Source organism: Elephas maximus, chromosome 17, assembly GCF_024166365.1.
Source record: "Elephas maximus indicus isolate mEleMax1 chromosome 17, mEleMax1 primary haplotype, whole genome shotgun sequence".
Lineage (NCBI taxonomy): Eukaryota > Metazoa > Chordata > Mammalia > Proboscidea > Elephantidae > Elephas > Elephas maximus.
This window is the reverse complement of record NC_064835.1, coordinates 63,582,653-63,604,498: the sequence shown is the minus strand read 5'-3', so window position 1 is coordinate 63,604,498 and position 21,846 is coordinate 63,582,653. Positions and strand designations below refer to the sequence as shown.

The window sequence follows — 21,846 nt, the reverse complement described above, 5'->3', positions numbered from 1 at the left end:
GGAACAAGTTATTGTCTTCACTATATTAAAGCAACAGCAACTCACCATCCTTAGAATCTCACATGTGAAGAGCGCTGGAAATTACACAAGATTCTTTTGGAATCTATCATAATCTTCTGTCCTTAATGTTTCTCAGATGGAAGATGGCAGAAAGAGAAAACTGAGGACAGCAGCTAAGGAATCTGAAATTAATGACAGTAAAACACGCTATATGCCCTTTGGCAGTCTACCTATAGGAAATTTGCATCTTCAAGCACTGTATGCCCTCTGACAAAAGGGGCATCTGTTATTTTCATATAATGTAAGAAGATGATGTTTAAAATTCTGCTGGGCTCAAACCTCCATTTGCCTCTATTTAAACTTACTGATGAAGCACTTAGTGATGAAGATGAAAGCCTACAGTCTTCAGTATGGATTACACCTCAACATAAAGAAAACAAAAATCCTCACTGGACCAATAAACAACATCATGATAAATGGAGAAAAGATTGCAGTTGTTGAGGATTTCATTTTACTTGGATCCACAATCAACACCTATGGAAGCAGCAGTCAAGAAATCAAAAGATGCACTGCATTAGGCAAATCTGCTGCAAAAGACCTCTTTGAAGTACTGAAAAGCAAAGATGTCACCTTGAAGTCTAAGGTGCACCTGATCCGAGCCATGCTATTTTCAATCGCATCATATGCATGCAAAAGCTGAACAATGAATAAGGAAGACAGAAGATGAACTGACACCTTTAAACTGCGGTGCTGGCGAAGAATATTGAATACACGGTGGGTTGCAAAAAGAACGAACAAATCTATCTTGGAAGAAGTACAACCAGAATGCTCCTTAGTAGCAAGGACGGCGAGACTATACCTTAAATACTTTGGACATGCTGTCAGGAGAGATTAGTCCCTGGAGAAGGACATCATGCTTCATAAAGTACAGGGTCAATGAAAAAGAGGTAGATCCTCAACAAGATGGATTGACAACAGTGGCTGTGATGATGAGCTCAAGCATAACAACGATTGTGGGCATGGTGCAGGATCCGGCAATGTTTCACTCAGTTGTACAAAGGGTGACTATGAGTCAGAACCGACTCAACGACACGTGACAACAACAACAAACTTAAGTTCTTAAGATGGTTCTTGGCTGACTCAATAGGGGGAGAGCAAGTGGGAGAAGGGAGTAAGATGTATGTAAACTTACATGTGACAGACTGATTGGAATTGTAAATGTTCACTTGAAGCTTAATAAAAGTTAATTAAAAAAAAAAAAAAAAAGATGGCTCTCTTTTGAAATTTGAGGAGACACCAAATACCTAAGATACAGTTTGCAAAGCATTCTTTGGATAATGTAGAAAAAAAAAAAATACACTTTCATTGTAAAGAAAGTAAATTAAAACTTCTCACAAGAATGATGCCATTTCCTACAGTGATTTGACATTTTCAGGATATACTTAATATTTCAGAGAGAGCCTACTTTTCTTTTTAAAATCCACATCTACCAGTATTCATGTCCAGATACCAAAGTTGCCAAAAGAAATGTATTCATATTCCCTGGCCTCCTCTGAGCTTCAAGACTGCTTATCTAACATCATGGCAACTCTAATTTTACCTACAGTCACATTGACAACTCTACCAGAATACTATAGTGCTTCAGGTCTTGAATACAGTAGACAGCTTGACTTTCTTCCTAAACCAACACTATCCAAAAGCAAACAGTATAAAGCAAACTTTAAGACAATTCTCCCTAAAATAATTATTTTAGAAGAGAATTACTGACCTTATTCCGATGCCACTGAATTTAAAAGAGCCCCAGATAGCAATCATTCAAAATCAGCTTTCTGCTTCTATTTACTCTGAGTGTAAGTTCCCTGAGAAACATGGCATTATACTTAACAGTAATGGAAACTATAATTAATATACTTAATATTTATTTAGTGCTACAAATATTTATTTATGTACTAGGGTACGTAAAGCATTTCACATGTATTATCTCACTTAATCCTTTTATCAACTCCCTGTTCAGTCTCCCCTCCCATGATAAACCTTAGCATCTTGAAACTAAATGTAAATTCATAAATCGTAGACCCCAGTTTTCTCATTTTATAAATGAGGATCCCCAAACCCAAACAGGTATAATAAACTCCCAAGGCCACAGAGCAAAACGGAGGCTATAATTCAAGTTTACTGACTTCCAGCCTGGTGCTCTTTCTGATGATGATGACAACAACGACAGTGACAACGATGATGTAACTAATGGTTGCTGAACACTTACTATGTATAATTGCTCATTCATCACAATAAGTCTATGAGACAGGTACAACTGTAACTTCATTTTATAAACAAAAAAAAACTGAGATTTAGAGGAGGAGTTAAATATGCCCAAGCTACTAAATTAATGACCTGGGTTTCAAAGTCCAATTTGTCTGTTTCCATAACCTAAGACTTTAATTATTATGCGTTATACGGCTGATACATTGAGGACTGACTGTTAGTGGCAAAGATGCTTTATAGTCCACAGAAGTTGGCTGTAGGATGTATGTGCTTCGCCAATCATTGACTCTCCAGTTGCGTACCCTTCTAAGAGAATATTCCCTACCCACATTCTAGGCTGCTCTGCTATTTGCATCTCTCGTCATTCATTCGGCGTTATTTCCTGCCTCTATGCCTCCCATCCTCAGAGCTGATGGAACAGATCCAGAAACTGAGGTAGTTGCTAATGGAGCAGTTTTTATTCTTTCAATAAACATTTATTAAGAAAGTACTATACATCAGGCACTATGTGAGGTGCCAAGGAGACAGTAGTAAGCAGGGCAGACACGATCCTTGCCCTAATGGATCTACTGTTTACCTTTTTCTCGTGTTCTATGAGACCCATATATTTAAAATAAGCCCTCCTTTATTCTTGAACTAGTTTCAGTAGATTTCTATTTGTTGCAAACAAACATACTCTATTTAAGACAGAATTACTGTTGCAGAACAAGCTGGCAAACAGAAAGCTTTAGAGCAAAAGTAGAATGCAACTGGTTAGCAGGTGATGGCAGGACAAAGGGTATTGAGATTTCCCTTCATTTCCTAGGCTGGAAAGCCAGCAGCCTAAGGAATGTGACAGCCAAGTTCATAATTAAGGAATTATCTGAAGTCACCTGGAAACAAGTTTCCACTGAGGGTGAAGTGTTAGAAGATTAGGTCCTGCTACTATTGATCATTTTAATGAGATTGAGGAATATCAGTCATGTAATTGCTTTTAACCACACTGGGCAACTTATAACAAAAAAAGGGCAAACTCTGGTCCTTCCTAGAATGCCCAGCTCAAGAATCCAAGAAAACATGAGTCATTATGAAGCTCTATTACAGTAATCTGCCTATAGCTGGATACCTGAGTGAGCTGAAAATCAAGTACATACATTGACTTTTCAAGTTATGAACCGATACTCCAGCTGCATTCATAACCTCACCATATTTTCTTGATACATGCAAGGGTACTGACTGGAAACTTGAACAATGATATCTGAGAGAAGTCAGAAAAATTGTGGAACCCTGACCCCTCAGTCTCCTCCAAAATGCTCTCCACTGCATTCCCTTTGCCAGAGAAGAGTAGCACTCTATTCTGCTATGCTTGATCCCTTATTGAATTATGTCGTGGGAGTAGGGTCTAAACACAACATGGGCTCAAGGGTGATATACAAAATCAAAGTAGAAAGAAAGGAATTCTATGCAGAAGGAAATGTAAGAGTTTGCTGGGAAACCTCAGGGAAAACTATGTAGATATGATTTTGCACCAATTAATTCAAGGACGACTAAACAATAATTTTAGATTGACAAATTAATTACTATAGGGCATTTCACTGGAGCAGCCTGATTTAATGAACTAGCTAGTAGTTAATTTAACAGTTTGGTTGGTTGGTTGGTTGATACAGATTTTAGTTTAGCACTAACTTTTAGTTGCTAGTTAGGGGCCAGAACTCCCTTTGCACAATATAAACTTCAAAGGCTGCAAGAGAAGACTGGCGGTACAAAACTGTCACATATTATATTATGTTTCCCAGCTGGGTCCTGAGTTCTCTCATCACTTCCCTCTCCTTGGCATTAGGAAGAGATTACCAAACGTGGATAATTAGCTATATGAAAATAAAAGTCAAGGATGGCTGGGCTGAAGTAATGGAGGAAATAAAAGAAGTGGGTATAGTTATCCAATTGGCAATTGCTTGGGTCTGGTACTTAAGGTTCAGAGACATCTCTTCATAAAGACTTATTTAGTTCAGAAACCCCAGTGGTAAAATCACAAATAAGACTATAAAGGTTTGACTGACTCATATTTGCTAAAACATCTCATACCTGAGTGAGAAGAGAGAGTCTGTTCTACCACAAAGGGACTTGCAGCCATTTAATTTAGCGATAACATACAAAGGTCCCTAGGTGGTGCAAATGGTTTGCACTCAATTACTAACTTAAAGGCTGGTGATTTGAACGCACTCAGTGGTACCACAGAAGAAAAGGCCTAGTGATCTGCTTCCATAAAGATCACAGCCGAGAAAATCCTATACAGACATTCTATTCTGAAATATACGGGGTTGCCATTTGTCGGAATTGACTCGAAGGCAAACAACCACAATAACAACAACATATACAAAGAAATGGATATGTCCAAACTCATCAGGAACTACCGAATACTGACTTTGAACTAACAGTAATTCAGGGATGCAGAAAGCCATGGGATTTGTCAATCAAAGTGAAGACTTAAGGAGGTTAAATGCTAAGTGGTGTTCTGCCCCTATTTTAATCATGATAGGCTCAGTGAGATACCGGAGGTTGTTTCTGCAAATCCAGAGTTCAGGCAGAATCTCTGTATTGGTTTTCTATAGAGTGAGGGCTCTTAGGGTAGGAAGAATGATATGGAAGGCTTTGGAGTCTCTCATTCCTTTGGGAAATAGTAAATCAAAGGCCAGATTAACTTGACCATCAAAGAACTGAAAGAAATCAGCACGATGCATCCTATTACCTTCCTGTTCAAGTATCCAGTTTGATCTGATGCAAAAAGACTGATGGATCCTGGGAAATTATGTAGGGTGACTTAAAGATGACTTACCCTATGTTTAAAAAGATGCAATTGCTGCAAATTTCCTTGCAACCAAATATGCCTGCATTTGAGCATAGGGTTTCATTATGTTATACTTATAATGTACCAATCTATTGAATAATTTAAAGAGCTGATGAGATAAATAAAAATGGAAAATATTTAATATTATACACCATAGGGCAGTAGAAGTGGTAACAAAAATAAGAAATCACATAAAGGAATATGGATAAAGAAATGGTAATTGCAGTAATATTTTCATGGCTGTTCACAAATGATCTTACAGATATTATCTCACTTCACTTCATAACAATACCAAACCAAAAAACCAGTTGCTGTCGAGTCGATTCTGACTCATAGTGACCCTACAGGATAAGCAGAACTGCCCCATACGGTTTCTAAGAAGTGGCTGGTAGATTTCAACTGCCGACCTTTTGGTTAACAGCCTGAGCTCTTAACCACTGTGCTACCAGGGCTCTGTGTGACAAATAACAGCAGGGATTAGTACTTCCCGTTTATTGATGGGCTCAGTAGGGTAAATGAGTGAATTCATTTGTTCCTATGGCTGGAATTATCATAAAGATATCTGCTAAAGCTCCCAAATTATCTCTATTGTAGGCTACTAAAGCAGCCTTCTAACTGGTCTCCAAGCATTCTGACAACTGCAGAGTCCTTCTGAAAACACATATAATCAGGTCACTCTCCTAATTTAAAATCCTCAAAAGTTTCCCATTTTATCTCTAGCCTCCGGCATGATACTTTGCACAGAGTTGAGGCTCCATACATATTTGTTGAATAAATGAACAGATTACTGAATTAACACTGATAAGTAGTTCAGCTGGAATATGAATCTAGGCCTCTTTATTTTAAATATACAAAGATAAAGCTTTGCAAATTCCAAATACAGTCAAAGAAGGAATATTCTAGCACATGAAAGATACAGTAGCTCAAGTTTGATCAAGGAAATAAGTATAAGGCAATCACTTACTGCTGTTTAAACCCTATTTCTCTGCCGGGATCCAGTGCTCCAATAACCAAAACCAAATATAAGATATAAATGTATAGAGACATAAGATAAAATTCACACAAAGCAGAAAAACCCAGAGGTCACTGTCAATTTTTAAAGGGAAAGGAACATTTTCTTCACAACTCCTAAATTCCTAATAACCTCCACTTTAAAGGTACTTGGTTTGGTTGCCTGTCAGTAAGAGTTACCTAACAATGCTCCTGTAAGATGATGGTACCCTAAGCTGTAGTTATTATCCCTAGTAAACAGGTCAGCTAGATGACTGCTTTCCTGCAAAAGCATCATTGAGGATTGGAAAACCATCAGGTCTGGATCCCATCTTTCTGGACAACCTCAGAAGCTTGACAGGCAACTACCAAGAGGAAAAATTTCGTTTCTTATACCAAATAAAAGTGTATCTCTCCAGACCGCATTCACAAACTATGGTTCAAGTGGTCTACAAAAGAACTTCTAAGAATTGCTGGATATTTACTAGATGATGATGATAACAGCAGAGTAGCTACTATTTACTGCATACTTAGTATCTGTCACACGATGAATAAGCCCTTTTGTGAAATACCTCATTTAATCCTCTCTCTATTCCTGTAATATTAGATACAATTACTATTGCTATTTCAAAAATGGGGCTGTGAGGGGTTACATAATTCACACATGGTCACACTAAAAGTAAGCGATGACTTGAATCCACTTCTGGTTAAGCTGACTCTAAATTCTATGTTCTGAATTTGCTAGATGGTACTAGCTGAATAGCTCAGGCTTGTGATAATGCATATAATTCCACTATACATTTGGGTTCTAAGAAAGTGGCAGCCCAGGTCTCAAAGCCCAATATTCAAGGTACATACACATTTTATTTTGTCCAGAGTTTGATTTCTTTTAGGACCTACACAGTTCTTCCAAGGACTTACAGACAAAAGGGAAAATACCTCATGCACACACAACTGGGTAGAAAGACATAAGTGTTAATTATCTTGTCATTTGGGGCTGCTTTTATACGCCTCTGTATAGTTACTTGAATTTTATGTATCATTTCTTTAAGATTTTTTATAGACCACTGAGCATGTAAAGAAAAAAAAAAAGAGGGGGATGTACAGGGAAAGACATGGAAAAGAGTTCTTTCTTTTAAAGTAAAATAAATGTCCATGGAAATTTTCTTGACAGTTAGACAAATACTGCCAATCAGAAATGAAACATCAAATTCTAAACCAATGAACCTTAGTGGCTACAAGATATATGAAAAAAATTACAATTTCAGTGGTAATACGAGATTATTAGTGGCATTGTCATGCCCTGCAAATATTGATCCCTCAAACTGATACTAAATCTGAAAGGTTATTACAAATATTGAATGGCTTTTTGGATAAGATTCAGGCTGTCTGGGACCCCTTTTGGCATACTGAACAAACCATTATGTCTTACACCTTCTCATTAAATAATCTCTCTACCTCAGTCTTAACGGAAAGTTGGTTCCCCTCTAAAAATACCAATTCCTTCAAGTAGAAGCTTTTTTTTTTTAACATAAAACATACTTCTGAATCAGGCCATTCTTATGGACATCTTCCTTACTCTTCAATGCTTTTCCCAGACCATCACTCCTCCTCAAGGCTTATCCACCTCAGCTTTATCACTCCATTTCTTTTTATCTATTAGCTCTATCAAAAATGTAGTCATTCCTAATCATTCATCATAGACTTTAACTAATGATGTTGGTTGGCTGCTTACCCCAAAGCTTTTTTCCTTCTTTTCCATTATGACAGGATGAGATTCTACTTTTTCCTCTGGGCTGAGGGAAGGATGACTTTATACCCAGCTCCAAGACTCAATCTTGATTGGTCTACCTAATAATTGTGATTTTATTCTACTGATCAATAATTGGGTAAGACAGAGAAATGTGAAATAATTCTGGATAATTATATACAAAGAATCTGGTGCATGAATTCTAGAAATATTTCTTCTACTTCTGGATATTAGCATGTCAGATGTAATCCCTGGACTATGCTTATTTCTGAAAGGCAAGAGTATATATAATTTCTTCCCTCAAATTTTCACAATGAGCATGTATTACTTCTACAAAGAAAAATAAAAAGGACCTTAGAAAGCCACTCACTTGATTCTGCTACTGGCCAAGATGGAGTAGTAGTAAGAGGGCTGTAAGGAAAAAAAAAAAAAACCCTAGAAAATGAACAAAGTATCTGAAAGAATGGCTTTAGATATTAGACAATAAGCAATGCAGGACTATGTCCCCTGAGGAAAGGAAAATAAACCAGGTAAGCCTGTCTACAGACAGTTTCCAAGTGGGGAAGAAAGGGACCTAAACAGAACATGATAGTCTCACTGACATGAAAAGGCAGAGATTAGAGTTCAGGAGTCCAGGGCAATCTATTTGGAGGGCTGAGTATTTGTAGGGCAGAGTGCCAGAGAGGAGGAGGCTACAAGAGAGACCACTCAGGAAAACCACAGAAGGGTTCTGTTGAATATTTGGCTGAGTGAGTACTTATCTAGGACCAGGGAAAGAGTCACCAGAAAGGAACAGTCAGAATAGCTGTGGTGCTCATATAAGGTTGTGCATACTTTGTGCTCCCACCAGCCAGAGCAGAAAGATACCCTAATACCTAGGGCACCAGAAAGAACTCTCCAAAGGGTACTGCTTTAGGATTGGGAGTGGAACTAGCCCGAGACTAAGATTGCTCTGGGTCTACCGTAAGCTTAAGAGCAAGTCTCAAAAGATCCAACTAATTCCAAGTAGCTTAAATGCATGTCAGAAAAACTCTAATACTATTTAAAGGAATGCACCAAAGTGCAGCATCCAGTAACATAAAATTTACAATACTAGACATATCCAATAAAAAATTACCAGGAGAACAAAGAAGCAGGAAAACATGACCCATAATCAGAAGAAAAAAAAAAATCAATAACCAAAACAGACCTGGAAAATATATAGATGATGGAATTTGCAGAAAAGGTGAATTAAAATAGCTATTATAAAAATGCTCCATATGTTGGAGATGATAAATGAAAACATGAGGAGAGAAATGAAAGATACAAAAAAGAGCAAAACATAAGTCATATAAATGTAAAAAGGTAACATCTAAAATGAAAAATACATTGGAATGAATTAATAACAGATTAGATACTGCAAAAGAGAAGTTCAAAGAACTTGAAAACACAGCAATGGAAACTATCAGAAATGAAACACATAGAGAAAAAAATAAAGACTGAAAAAATAAACAGCATCGACAACCTATGGGACAATATGAAGTGGTCTAAAAAACCTGTAACTGGAATTTCAGAAGGCAGGGAGAGATAAAAATATATATATATATATTAGTAGAAATAATGCCACAATTTTTCAAATTTAATGAAAATTATAAACTTGGAAATCTATTGTGTATAAGTAGAATAAACCTAAAGAAAGCCACATAAAGGCACATCCTAATAAAACTGAGCGTCAAGCAGCTAAAGCAAAAGGAAGAATTGATGAAGTAAAAGAACTGAACAGAAGATTTCAAAGGGCCTCTCGAGAAGACTAACTCAAGTATTATAATGACATGTGCAAAGAGCTGGAGATGGAAAACCAAAAGGGAAGAACATGCTCGGCGTTTCTCAAGCTGAAAGAACTGAGGAAAAAATTCTAAGCCTCGAGTTGCAATAGCAAAGGATACCATGGGGAAAATATTAAATGACACAGGAAGCATCAAAAGAAGATGGAAGGAATACACAGAGTCATTATACCAAAAAGAATTAGTTGATATTCAACCATTTCAAGGGGTGGCATATGATCAGGAACTGACGGTACTGAAGGAAGAAGTCCAAGCTGCTCTGAAGGCATTGGCGAAAAACAAGGCTCCAGGAATTGATGGAATATCAATTGAGATGTTTCAACAAACAGATGCAGTGCTAGAGGTGCTCGCTCGTTTATGCCAAGAAATATGGAAGACAGCTTCCTGGCCAAATGACTGAAAGAGATCCATATTTATACCTATTCCGAAGAAAGGTGATCCAACTAAATGTGGAAATAATAGAATATCATTAATATCACACACAAGCAAAATTTTGCTGAAGATCATTCAAAAACGACTGCAGCAGTATATCGACAGGGAACTGCCAGAAATTCAGGCCAGTTTCAGAAGAGGACGTGGAACCAGGGATATCACTGCTGATGTCAGATGAATCCTCGGTGAAAGCAGAGAATACCAGAAGGATGTTCACCTGTGTTTTATTGATTATACAAAGGCATTCGACTGCATGGATCATAAATTATGGATAACATTGTGAAGAATGGGAATTCCAGAACACTTAATTGTGCTCATGAGGAACCTTTACATAGATCAAGAGGCAGTTGTTCGGACAGAACAAGGGGATACTGATTGGTTTAAAGTCAGGAAAGGCGTCAGGGTTCTATTCTTTCACCATAACTATTCAATCTGTATGCTGAACAGATAATACGAGAAGCTGGACTATATGAAGAAGAAGGGGGCATCAGGATTGGAGGAAGACTCATTAACAACCTGCGTTATGCAGATGACACAACCTTGCTTACTGAAAGTGAAGAGGACTTGAAGCACTTACTAATGAAGATCAAAGACCACAGCCTTCAGTATGGATTACACCTCAACATAAAGAAAACAAAAATCCTCACAACTGGACCAATGAGCAACATCATGATAAACAGAAAAAACTGATGTTGTCAAAGATTTCATTTTACTTGGATCCACAATTAACAGCCATGCAAGCAGCAGTCAAAAAATCAAAAGATACGTTGCATTGGGCAAATCTGCTGCAAAGGACCTCTTCAAAGTGTTGAAGAGCAAAGATGTCACCCTGAAGACTAAGGTGCCCCTGACCCAAGCCATGGTATTTTCAATCACATCATACGCATATGAAAGCTGGACAATGAATAAGGAGGACCGAAGAAGAGTTGACGCCTTTGAATTGTGGTGTTGGTGAAGAATATTGGACTTCCGAAAGAACGAACAAATCTGTCTTGGAAGAAGTGCAGCCAGAATGCTCCTCAGAGGCAAGGATGGAGAGACTGTGTCTTCCATAGTTTGGACGTGTTGTCAGGAGGGATCACTCCCTGGAGAAGGACATCATGCTTGGCAGAGTACAGGGTCAGCGGAAAAGAGGAAGACCCTCAACAAGGGGGACTGACACAGTGGCTGAAACAATGAGCTCAAGCATAACAACGATTGTAAGGATGGCGCAGGACTGGGCAGTGCTTCTTTCTGTTGTGCACAGGGTTGCTATGAGTTGGAACCGACTCGACGGCACCTAACAACAACAATAACATAATCCAGTGACGAAAATCTTAAAAACAGTTGAAGAAAAAGAGATGAGTGTACAGAAATATTTAAAGTACTGAAAGAAAAGAAAAAATAAGCTGGTACTTAGCATTCTTTATCTAGTGAAAATATCTTTCTAAAATGAAGACAAAATAAAGATTTTATTTAGTTTAGAGAATTTACTACCAGCAGAATTGCACTACGATAAAAGTTTTAAAGGAAGCTCCTCAGGCAGAATAAAAAAGATTTCAGACAGAAATTTGAATCCACACAAAGGAATGAAAAATGCTAGATACGGTAAATATGTGGATAAATATAAATGTATTTTAATCACTTTAAGAACTATTTAAAAGATAACTGACTGTTTAAAGCAAAAATTATACCAATATATTGTAGAATTTACAGAACATGAAGAAATATGTTTGAAAAAAGAAAAGGATGCTATTCCAAGATTCCTACACTAATATAAAATGGTATAACATTTTAAGGTATCCTGTGTTAAGTAAAAGATGTATATTGTAAACTCAGTAATAACTAAAATACAAAATAAAGAGGATAGCCCTATCCAGCTTTCTTATGATTAGTGTTTGCATGATGTATCTTTTTTTCCCATTCGTTTCTCTTATTTTATAATTTTTTTGTACACAGCATATAACAAGGTCTTTCTTTTTAATTCAATCTAACAATCTCTGATTTTTTTATTGGGCTGTTTAGACTACTTATATTGAATATAATTTTCAATATGGTTGAGTTTAAATCTACCATTTTGCTGTGTTTTCTATTTTAACATCTACACTTTGCCTCATTTCTTCTCTTTCATTTGTTTTAGATTCACTGAGTAGTTTTTATTATTTCAGTTTATGTGTTTTATGGCATATTCCAACCCTCTGCTGTTGAGTCGATTCCGACTCATAGCCACCCTACAGGACAGAGTAGAACCGCCCCATAGGGCTTCCAAAAAGTGGCTGGTGGATGTAAACTGATGACCTTTTAGTTAGCAGCTGTAGCTCTTAACCACTGCATCACCACGGCGCCTGTGGCATATTACCTATATTAATATCAAAGCAGATTTTCAAGTAAGAAATATTATCAGGGATAAAACCATAAATTACATGTTATATTATTTTTTCCATAAAAAAAAAATAACCAAGAGAAACCAATAAGCAGTGAAAATAAAAAGCTGGAGCTGGCACGTTAGCAGACTCATGTAATATTATGCTTTTTTTTTTGCATTCTTCTTTTTTTTTAATTGTGCTTTAGGTGAAAGTAGACAAAACAAATCAGTTTCTCATTCAACAATTTATACACAAATCATTTTGTATATTGGTTGCAATCCCCGCGATGTGTGAACACTCTTTCTCCACCCCGGGTTCCCTGTTTCCAATCATCCAGTTTTCCCGTTCCTTCTTGCCCTCTGGTCTTTGCTTCTGGGCAGATGTTGCCCATTTGGTCTCATATACTTGATTGATCTAATAAGCACATTCCTCATGTGTGTTACTGTTTGTTTTATAGACCTGTCTAACCTTTAGCCTAAGGGTGAACTTCCAGAGTGATTGGTTCTGAATTAAAAGGGTATCAGAGTGGGCAGTGGTGGTAGCCGGGCACCATACAGTTGTTCTAGACTCAGGCTGGTGGAGGCTGTGGTATTTGTGGTCCATTAGTCCTTTGGATTAATATTTCCCTTGTGTCTTTGGTTTTCTTCATTCTCCTTTGCTCTGGGTGGGATGGGACCAGTAGATGTATATTGCATGGCTGCTCACAAGCTTTTAAGACCCCAGACGCTACTCACCAAAGTCCGATGTAAAACATTTTCTTTACGAACTACGTTATGCCAATTGACCTAGGTGTCCCCCAAGACCATGGTCCCCAGCCTTCAGCCCCAGTAACTCTGTCCTTCAAGGTGTCTGGATGTGTCTAGGAAGCTTCTATGACTTTGCCTTGGTCAAGTTATGCTGGTTCCCCTATACTGTATACTGTCTTTCCCTTCACCAAAGTTAACACTTATTTACTATCTAGTTAGTAGTTTCCCCTCCCCAGCCTCCCTTCCTCATAACCATCAAAGATTGTTTCTTTCTGTGTGTAAACCTTTTCAGGAGTTTTATAACAGTGGTCTCATATAGTATTTGTTCCTTGGTGATTGACTTGTTTCACTCAGCATAATGCCACCCAGATTCATCCATGTTGTGATATGTTTTGTGGATTCATCATTATTCTTTATTGTTGTGCAGTATTTCATTGTGTGTATGTACCATAATTTGTTTATCCATTCATCTGTTGATGGGCACATAGGTTGTTTCCATCTTTTTTTGCTGAATAATACTACAATAAACATGAATGTGCATATGTCTATTTGTGTGACAGCTCGTATCTCTCTAGGATATATTTCTAGGAGTTGGATTACTAGATCATACGGTATTTCTACAATATTTTAATTTTCTTAGAATTAGAAAAAAATTTCCAGGAGCCTTATAAATTTTTGTTCTTCTTCACTTCTCACTGACAGCATAGTGACCCATACATACTCTTCTTTCCTTCCTCCTTCCTTCCTAACAAAACCCTAATTTTGTGTTCAACCCCAAGTGGATATTCATGATAAGTATCAACTATGCCAATAATGATGCTCCTCTTTTACTTTGCCAGATACAAATTTCATAGTTTCCCTTAGAGCTAGGTGATCATGTGATAGTGTTCTGGCCAATGAAGCATAAAGGGAAGTTTGCTAGGGATCTTCTGAAAAGGTTTTTATTCTCTTAATAAAAAGAACAGGTAAGTTTACTATCTTGAATGTGGGGTCTCTCCTGAATATAAAATATAAAAAAAGAAAGAATATATGAGGATGAAAAGTCCACACTCTAAGGATGGCAGAGGAAAAGGATCAAAAGTGCCTAGGTCCATAATGATGTCACTGAGCAGCTATATCAATACAGCAAGTAATTACCTCTCAGAAAAATAAAATCACTCTGTTTAATGTTAAGCATTTCTGACCAATAAATGCACATACAATTGGTTCTTTCAACTAAGAAGAGCTTGCAGATAAGATATAAACAGTTTTAAAATATAAAATAAAAAAGAAACTATTAGAAACTAATTTTTTAAAGCATTTGGCTCAATCAGGTTTTATTTGGTGTCTATTAAATGCACATCTGCCTTATATCCCCCTCTAGATTGCAAGCTTCCTTGTGGACAGGAGTCTTTTCTGTTCTAAGTATAGGCCTAGGGACTTTTGGGTACTCAAATCAGCTTGAGGATAGACCCCATATCCATAAATCCTTTAAATTATCTCTAAGTATTCTTTGACTTCACCAGGAACAAGAGCCCCACAGACCTAAAATATATTTTGGGAGTATGCAGATAAGACAAATAAGCAAAGTGATGGTTCACTGTCTTACGTTCACATTCTCTGACATCCAAGTTGAACTGCTGTAACGCTCCCAAGGTGAGCTGTCTGACTTCAGCTTCTAGCAAAAGCTGCATCAAGGATGTGGCCAAATGCTTACAAGCTGACATACATGCTGTCTGGGCCACCTTTCCCTGAAATATAAGAGGATAAATTATCACGTTAATGGTTAAAATGAAATTCAAAGAAAAGTTAAAATAACTTATTTTTCAATTATTTCTCTAAGGTTCTCCATTATTATACCCTTGCATTCAAATAATCTTGGAATTTATAGAACTCGATGGCAACCATCTTAAACATTAACTCAATCACTGGCAGTCATGGCAGCTATAACAATAGGGTGAAATTTATATAAAGCCCCAGTATTTAGTCAAGAAGCATCATCTTCTCCCTTCTAAATTGACAGTAAAAAAAAAAAAAACACAGTAGAAAAACAATATTTAAAATCTTAAACTGGCAAGGAATAATTCTACAGAATAAATTTCAAAAAGCCTTTTCCAGAGACAAAGAACAGCATTATATAATGATAAAAGTGTCGATTCACCAGGAAGATATAGCAATTATAAATATATATTCACCTATATTAGTACCCCAAAATATATGATACAAAAACTGAGAGTGTGAAAGAGAAATAGAAAATTCTACAATAAGAGTTGAAGACTTCAATATACTACTTTTAATATTGGATAAAACATCTAGAAAAAAGATCAGTAAGAACATAGAGGATTTGAACAACACTATAACCAATTAGGGAAACCCTGGTGGTGTAGTGGTTAAGCGCTATGGCTGCTAACCAAAAGGTCGGCAGTTCGAATCCGCCAGGCGCTCCTTGGAAACTCTATGGGGGCAGTTCTACTCTGTCCTATAGGGTTGCTATGAGTCGGAATCGACTCGATGGCACTGGGTTTGGTTTTTGGTTTTATAACCAACTAGACCTAAGGGACACATACAGAACACGCCATACAACATCAGGACAATACACATTCTTTTCCAGTGCTTATGGATCGTTCTCCTGGATAGTCCATATGGTAAGTAACAAAGCAAGTTTCAACAACTTTAAAAAAGACTGAAATCAAACAAAGTATATTCTCTGATCACAATGGGATGAAACTAGAAATTAAAAACTGGTTATTAAATAATTAAATTAAAAATTAATAATAGAAGGAAAACAGAAAAATACACAAATATCTGGAAATAAAATACACAAATAAACAATGGTCAAGGAAGAAATCAGCAAATACTCAGAGCTGAATGAAAATGAAATCACAACATACCAAAACTTAATAAAAAGTTTACTGTTTTGAATGTGGGGTCTCTTCTGAATATAAAATACATGAGGATGAGAAGTCCACACTCTAAGGATGGCAGAGGAAAAGGATCAAAAGTTCCTAGGTCCATGATGAAGTAAAGGCAGTGCTCAGAGGGAAATTTATATTGGTAACACCTAAATTAATAAGAAGAATGATTTCAAATCAGTAACCTAAATTTATACCTTGAGGAACTAGGAAAAGAATAGCCAGCTAAGCCCAAAGCTACCAGAAGGAAAGAAACAGAAAAGTTCAAAGCAGAAATAAGTAACATAGAGTACCCTGGTGGCATAATGGTTAAGAGTTCGGCTACTAACCAAAAGGTTGGCAGTTCAAATCTACCAAATGATCCCTGGAAACCCTATGGGGCAGGTCTATTCTGTCCTATAGGGTTGTCATGAGTCAGGATCGACTCGACGGCAACGGGTTTGGTTTGGTTTTTGGTTTACAGAAAAACAACAGAGAGGACCAAGAAAACCTAAGTCATTTCTTTAAAAAGATCAAAAAATTGACAAACCTTTAGCTAGACCGACAAGGAAAAAAGAGAGAAGATGCAAATAACTAAATTCAGAAATGAAAGTAGGGACACTACTTTGCTTGTTTCTGATCCTTTTCAGAAATAAAAAGTATCCTAGAGAATACTATGAACAATTATATACCATCAAATTAGGTAACTTAGATGAAATGGACAAATCCCTAGAAACAGATAAACTACCTAAATTGATTCAAGGAGAAATTAAAAAATCTCAACAGACCCATAGCACATGAAGAGATTTAATCAGTAATCAAAAACCTTTCAACAATAACAACAACAAAAAAAGTCCTGGACCAGATGGCTTCACTGGTAACTTACACCAAACATTTAAAGAAGAATTAACATAAATTCTTCCAAAAGATAGAAGAGAAGGAAACACTGCATAACTCCTTCTTTAAGGCCAGTATTACCCCGATATCAAGGTCAGATGAAGACACCCCAAGAAAACTATAAACCAATATACGTTATGATTATGGATGCAAAATCTTTAAAATACTAGCAAACCAAATCCAAAAGCATATTAAAAGGATTATACACTATGACCAAGTGGGACTTTATTCCAGGAATGCAAGGTAATTCAATATAAGGAGATCGATCAATGTAATACATCACATTAACAGAACAAAAGAAAATAATCATATGATCATCTCAATTGATGCAGAGAAGTCATTAAAAAAAAATCCAAACTTCTTTCATGATAAAAATACTCAGAACCAAAAATAGAAGGGAAAATGCTCAACATGATAAAGGACATTTATGAAAACCCCCCAGGTAACATCACACTCAATGAAGAAAGCCTAAGAGCTATCCCCTTAAGATCAGGGACAAGGCAAAGATGCCTGCTCTCACCAATGCTATTCAGTACTGTACTGGAAGTTCTAGCCAAAGCAATGGGGCAAGGAAAAGATATCTGAATCAGGAAGAAGTGTTATTCGCAGATGGCATGATCCTATATAAAGGAAATCTCCAAAAACTCAACAAGAAAGCTACTAAAGCTAATAAATTAATTCAGCAGGCTTGTGGGTACACGAACCCTGGTTGTGCAGGAGTTAACAGCTTGTCTGCTAACCAAAAAGTCAGTAGTTCAAATCCACCAGCCGCTCCTTGGAAACCCTATAGGGCAGTTCTACTCTGTCCTATAGGGTCTCTATGAGTCAGAATCAACTTGAGAGTAATGACTGTATGTGTGTGTGGTGTGTGCAGGGTATAAAATTAACACACAAAAATCAGATGGGCTTCTATTCATCAGCAATGAGCAATCTGAAAAGGAAATTAACAATTTCATTTGCAGTACCATCTAAAATAATAAAATATCTATTTTTAACCAGGGACATGAAAGATTTATACACTGAAAACTATAAAACATTGCTGAAAGAAATTAAAGAAGACTTAACATGTAAAGACAAAATATTGTTAATATGTCAGTATTATTCAAAGCAATCTATAGATCTAACATAATCCCTATAAAAATATCAACAACCTTTTTTTTCAGAAATGGGAAAGCCAATCCTTAAGTGTACATAAAATTGCTAAGAGCCTTCGATAGCCAAAACAATCTTGAAAAAGAAAAACAAAAGTAGAAGGACTCAGACTTTCCAATTTCAAAACAGTCTTGTACTGGGGTATTATATGATGACATGAGAAGAGCCTAAATTGAGGCAGTGAACCTCTCAGTAATCAGAAATAAAGAAAACAATCCCTACCTAATTTGTTATGAAAAATCTTAAAAAGTTGGGAGGAAAAAGCATAGTTAGAAGAGAGTTGGGGGTGTATATTCAGCATATGGATGGAAAGAGTTAAACCTACTGCCGTCAAATTGAAGTGGTATAAACCTAGTTCTGAGATCTTCTCAACTTCTTTATTCTCAGTCATCTTTCAAGAAACACAAGAAATATCTCTTAAAATACTTCTCGTTATGTATATTTCTACTGAGGTATAATTACATACAGTACATGTACAAATCTACATGTATAGCTTGGTGACCTTTTGTATATGTAAAAGCTATGTAATTGCCATCCAGATCAAGATATAAAATATTTCCATAAACCCGAAAGTTCCTCACGGCCCTTTCAAGTCAGTAGACCCACGCACACTCCGAAATAACAACTGTTCTGATTTCTGGTCCCACAGATTAGTTCTGCCTAAACTTGAACTTCAAATAAAAGGAATCCTACAGAATTGTGCTCTTTTGTGCTTGGCTTTTGCACTTGACATAATGTTTTGGAAGTTCATCCATGTTGTTATACGTCCTCATAGTTTGCTTCTCTTTATTGCTGAGAGTATGAATATATCATAATTTGTTCATTAATTTTTCTATTGATATGCATTTGGTTTATTTCCATTTGGGGTCTATTATGAATTAAGTCTAAATGGAAACAGCAACTTCTTTTGGACAAATACCTAGAAGTGAGATTGCTGGGTTACAGGGTAGTTGTACGCTTAACGTTATTATAAACTAGCAAAGCTTTTCAGATCAGTTGTACCATTTCATATCACCAACAGAAATGCATGAAAGTTGTTTTATATCCACTCCAACACTAGGTATCATAAGTTTGTTTTTGATGTTTGTCTGTTTTCTTTTAAAAATTTTACCGTGATATATATATATATATATACACACATACATACATACATATATAAACCAAACCAAATCCATTGCCATCAATTGTGACTCATACCAACCCTGTAAGACAGAGCAGAACTGCCCGAGAGGGTTTTCAAGGAGCAGCTGGTGGATTCGAATTGCCAACCTTTTGGTTAGCAGCTGAGCTCTTAACCACTGAGCTCTTAATCACACACACACATCTGTGGAAAGAGATGACTACATCTGAGGAAAGAGATGATGAACAAGGCCAGAGGCCAACTGCGGAATAGACCATCTATTGCTCATATGCAAGTTCAAATTGAAGCTGAAGAAAATTAAAACAAGCCTGCGCCAAAGTACAACTTTGAGTATATACTACTCGAATTTAGAGACCATCTCAAGAACAGATGTGACACACTGAACACTAATGACCAAAGACCAGACAAGTTGTGTGATGACATCAAGGACATTATATATGGAGAAAGCAAAAGGTTGTCAAAAAGATGTGAAAGAAAATACCAAAATGGATGTCAGGAGAGACCCTGAAACTTACTCTTAAATAAAGGGTAGCTCGAATGGAAGAAATGATGAAGTAAAAGAGTTAAACAGAAGATTTCCAAGGGCAACTCAAAGAACTTGAGAACGCAAAGTAAAGTATTGTAGTGAAATGTGCAAAGACCTGGAGTTAGAAAACCAGAAGACAAGAACACGCTCAGTATTTCTCAAACTGAAAGAACTGAAGAAAAAAATTCAAGCCTAGAGTTGCAATTTGGAAGGATTCTATGGGCAAAATACTGAATGATGCAGGGAGCGTCAAAAGAAGACGGAAGGAATACAGAGTCACTATACCAAAAAGATATGGTCGATGTTCAACCATTTCAGGAGGTAGTATATGATCAAGAACTAGTGGTACTGAAGGCAGAAGTCCAAACGTCACTGAAAAAATTCATGAAAAACAAGACTCCAGGAATTGACAGAATACCAATTGAGATGTTTCAACAAACAGATGCAATGCTGGAGGCACTCACTCATCTATGTCAAGAAATTTGGAAGAGAGCTACCTGACCAATTGACTGGAAGAGATCCATATTTATGACCATTCTAAAGAAAGGTGATCCAACAGGACGTGGAAATACCTGAACAATATCATTAATATTACAAGGAAGTAAAATTCTGCTGAAGATAATTAAAAAATGGTTGCAGCAGTACACTGACAGGGAACTGCCAGAAATTCAAGCCAGATTCAGAAGAGGACATGGAGTGAGGGCTATCATTGCTGATATCAGATGGATTTTGGCTGAAAGCAGAGACTGCAAATGCACTCAACTGTGTGGATCGTAACAAATTATGGATAACATCGCAAAGAATAGGAACTCCAGAACACTTAATTGTGCTCACATGCAACTCATACATAGACAGAGGCAATCATCCAAACAGGACAAAGGGATATTGTGTGTTTTAAAATCAGGAAAGGTGTGCATCAGGGTTGTATCCTTTCACCATAGGTATTCAATCTGTATGCTGATCAAATAATCTGAGAAGACGGACTATATGAAGAAGAACACTGCATCAAGATTGGAGGGAGACTCATTAACAACTCTTAATATGCAGATGACACAACCTTGCTTGCTGGAAGCAAAGAGGACTTGAAGCACTTACTGATAAAAGGTCAAAGACCACAGCCTTCAGTATGGATTATACCTCAACATAAAAAAGCAAAAATCCTCACAGTAAGCAACATCATGATAAGCACAGAAAAGATGGAAGCTGTCAAGGATTTCATTTTATTGGTTCCACAATCAACACCCATGGAAGCAGCAGGCAAGAAACCAAACGTTTTGAATTAGGCAAATCTGCTGCAAAAGACCTCTTTAAAGTGTTAAAAAGCAAAGATGTCACTTTGAAGACTAAGGTGCGCCTGACACAAGCAATTGTATTTTCAATTGCCTCATATACATGCTAAAACTGTACAATGAATAAGGAGGACTGAAGAAGAATCGATGCCTCTGTATTAAGGTGTCGGCGAAGAATACTGAATACACCACAGACTGCCAGAATAATGAACCCAGAATGCTCCTTAGAAGTGAGACTGGAGAGACTTAGTCTCACGTACTTTGGACATGTTATCAGGAGGGGCCAGTCCCTGCAGAAGGACATCATGCTTGGTAGGTAGCGGGTCAGTGAAAAGAGGAAGACCCTCAAGGAGATGGACTAACATAGTGGCTGCGACCATGGGCTCAAGTATAGTAATGATTGTGAGGATGGTGCAGGATTGGGTGGTGTTTCATTCTGTTGTGCTTAGGGTTGCTGTGAGTTGGAACTGGCTCAACAGCATCTAACGACGACATATATATGTATACAAATATATATATATACACACACATATATATGTATGTATATGTATATATAAGGAACCCTGGTGGTACCATAGTTAAGAGCTCTGCTGGCAACAAACAGGTTGGTGGTTCAAACCCACCCAGGAGCTCCATCCAAGAAAGAAGTGGTGATCTGTTCCCGTAAAGATTACAGCCTAGGAAACCCTATGGGGAGTTCTATTCTGTCCTATGGGGTCACTAACAGTCAGAATCGACTCAACAGCAAACAATAACAATTAGAGCAAAACAAATACATGTAAGAAAACACTGGCAA

The 21,846-nt window shown here is 37.0% G+C and overlaps 1 protein-coding gene across 5 annotated transcripts in view; it reads right to left on the bottom strand.

Moving 5' to 3' along the window:
* The window catches only part of EXOC6B (exocyst complex component 6B), a 713,117-nt gene that overhangs the window by 192,188 nt on the left and 499,083 nt on the right, over positions 1-21,846 (bottom strand). For all 5 annotated transcript variants that reach the window (XM_049856497.1, XM_049856495.1, XM_049856493.1 and 2 more), the window contains one exon: positions 14,764-14,905. In XM_049856497.1, coding sequence (XP_049712454.1) covers positions 14,764-14,905 — 142 coding nt within the window. The remainder of the gene's footprint in view (positions 1-14,763; positions 14,906-21,846) is intronic.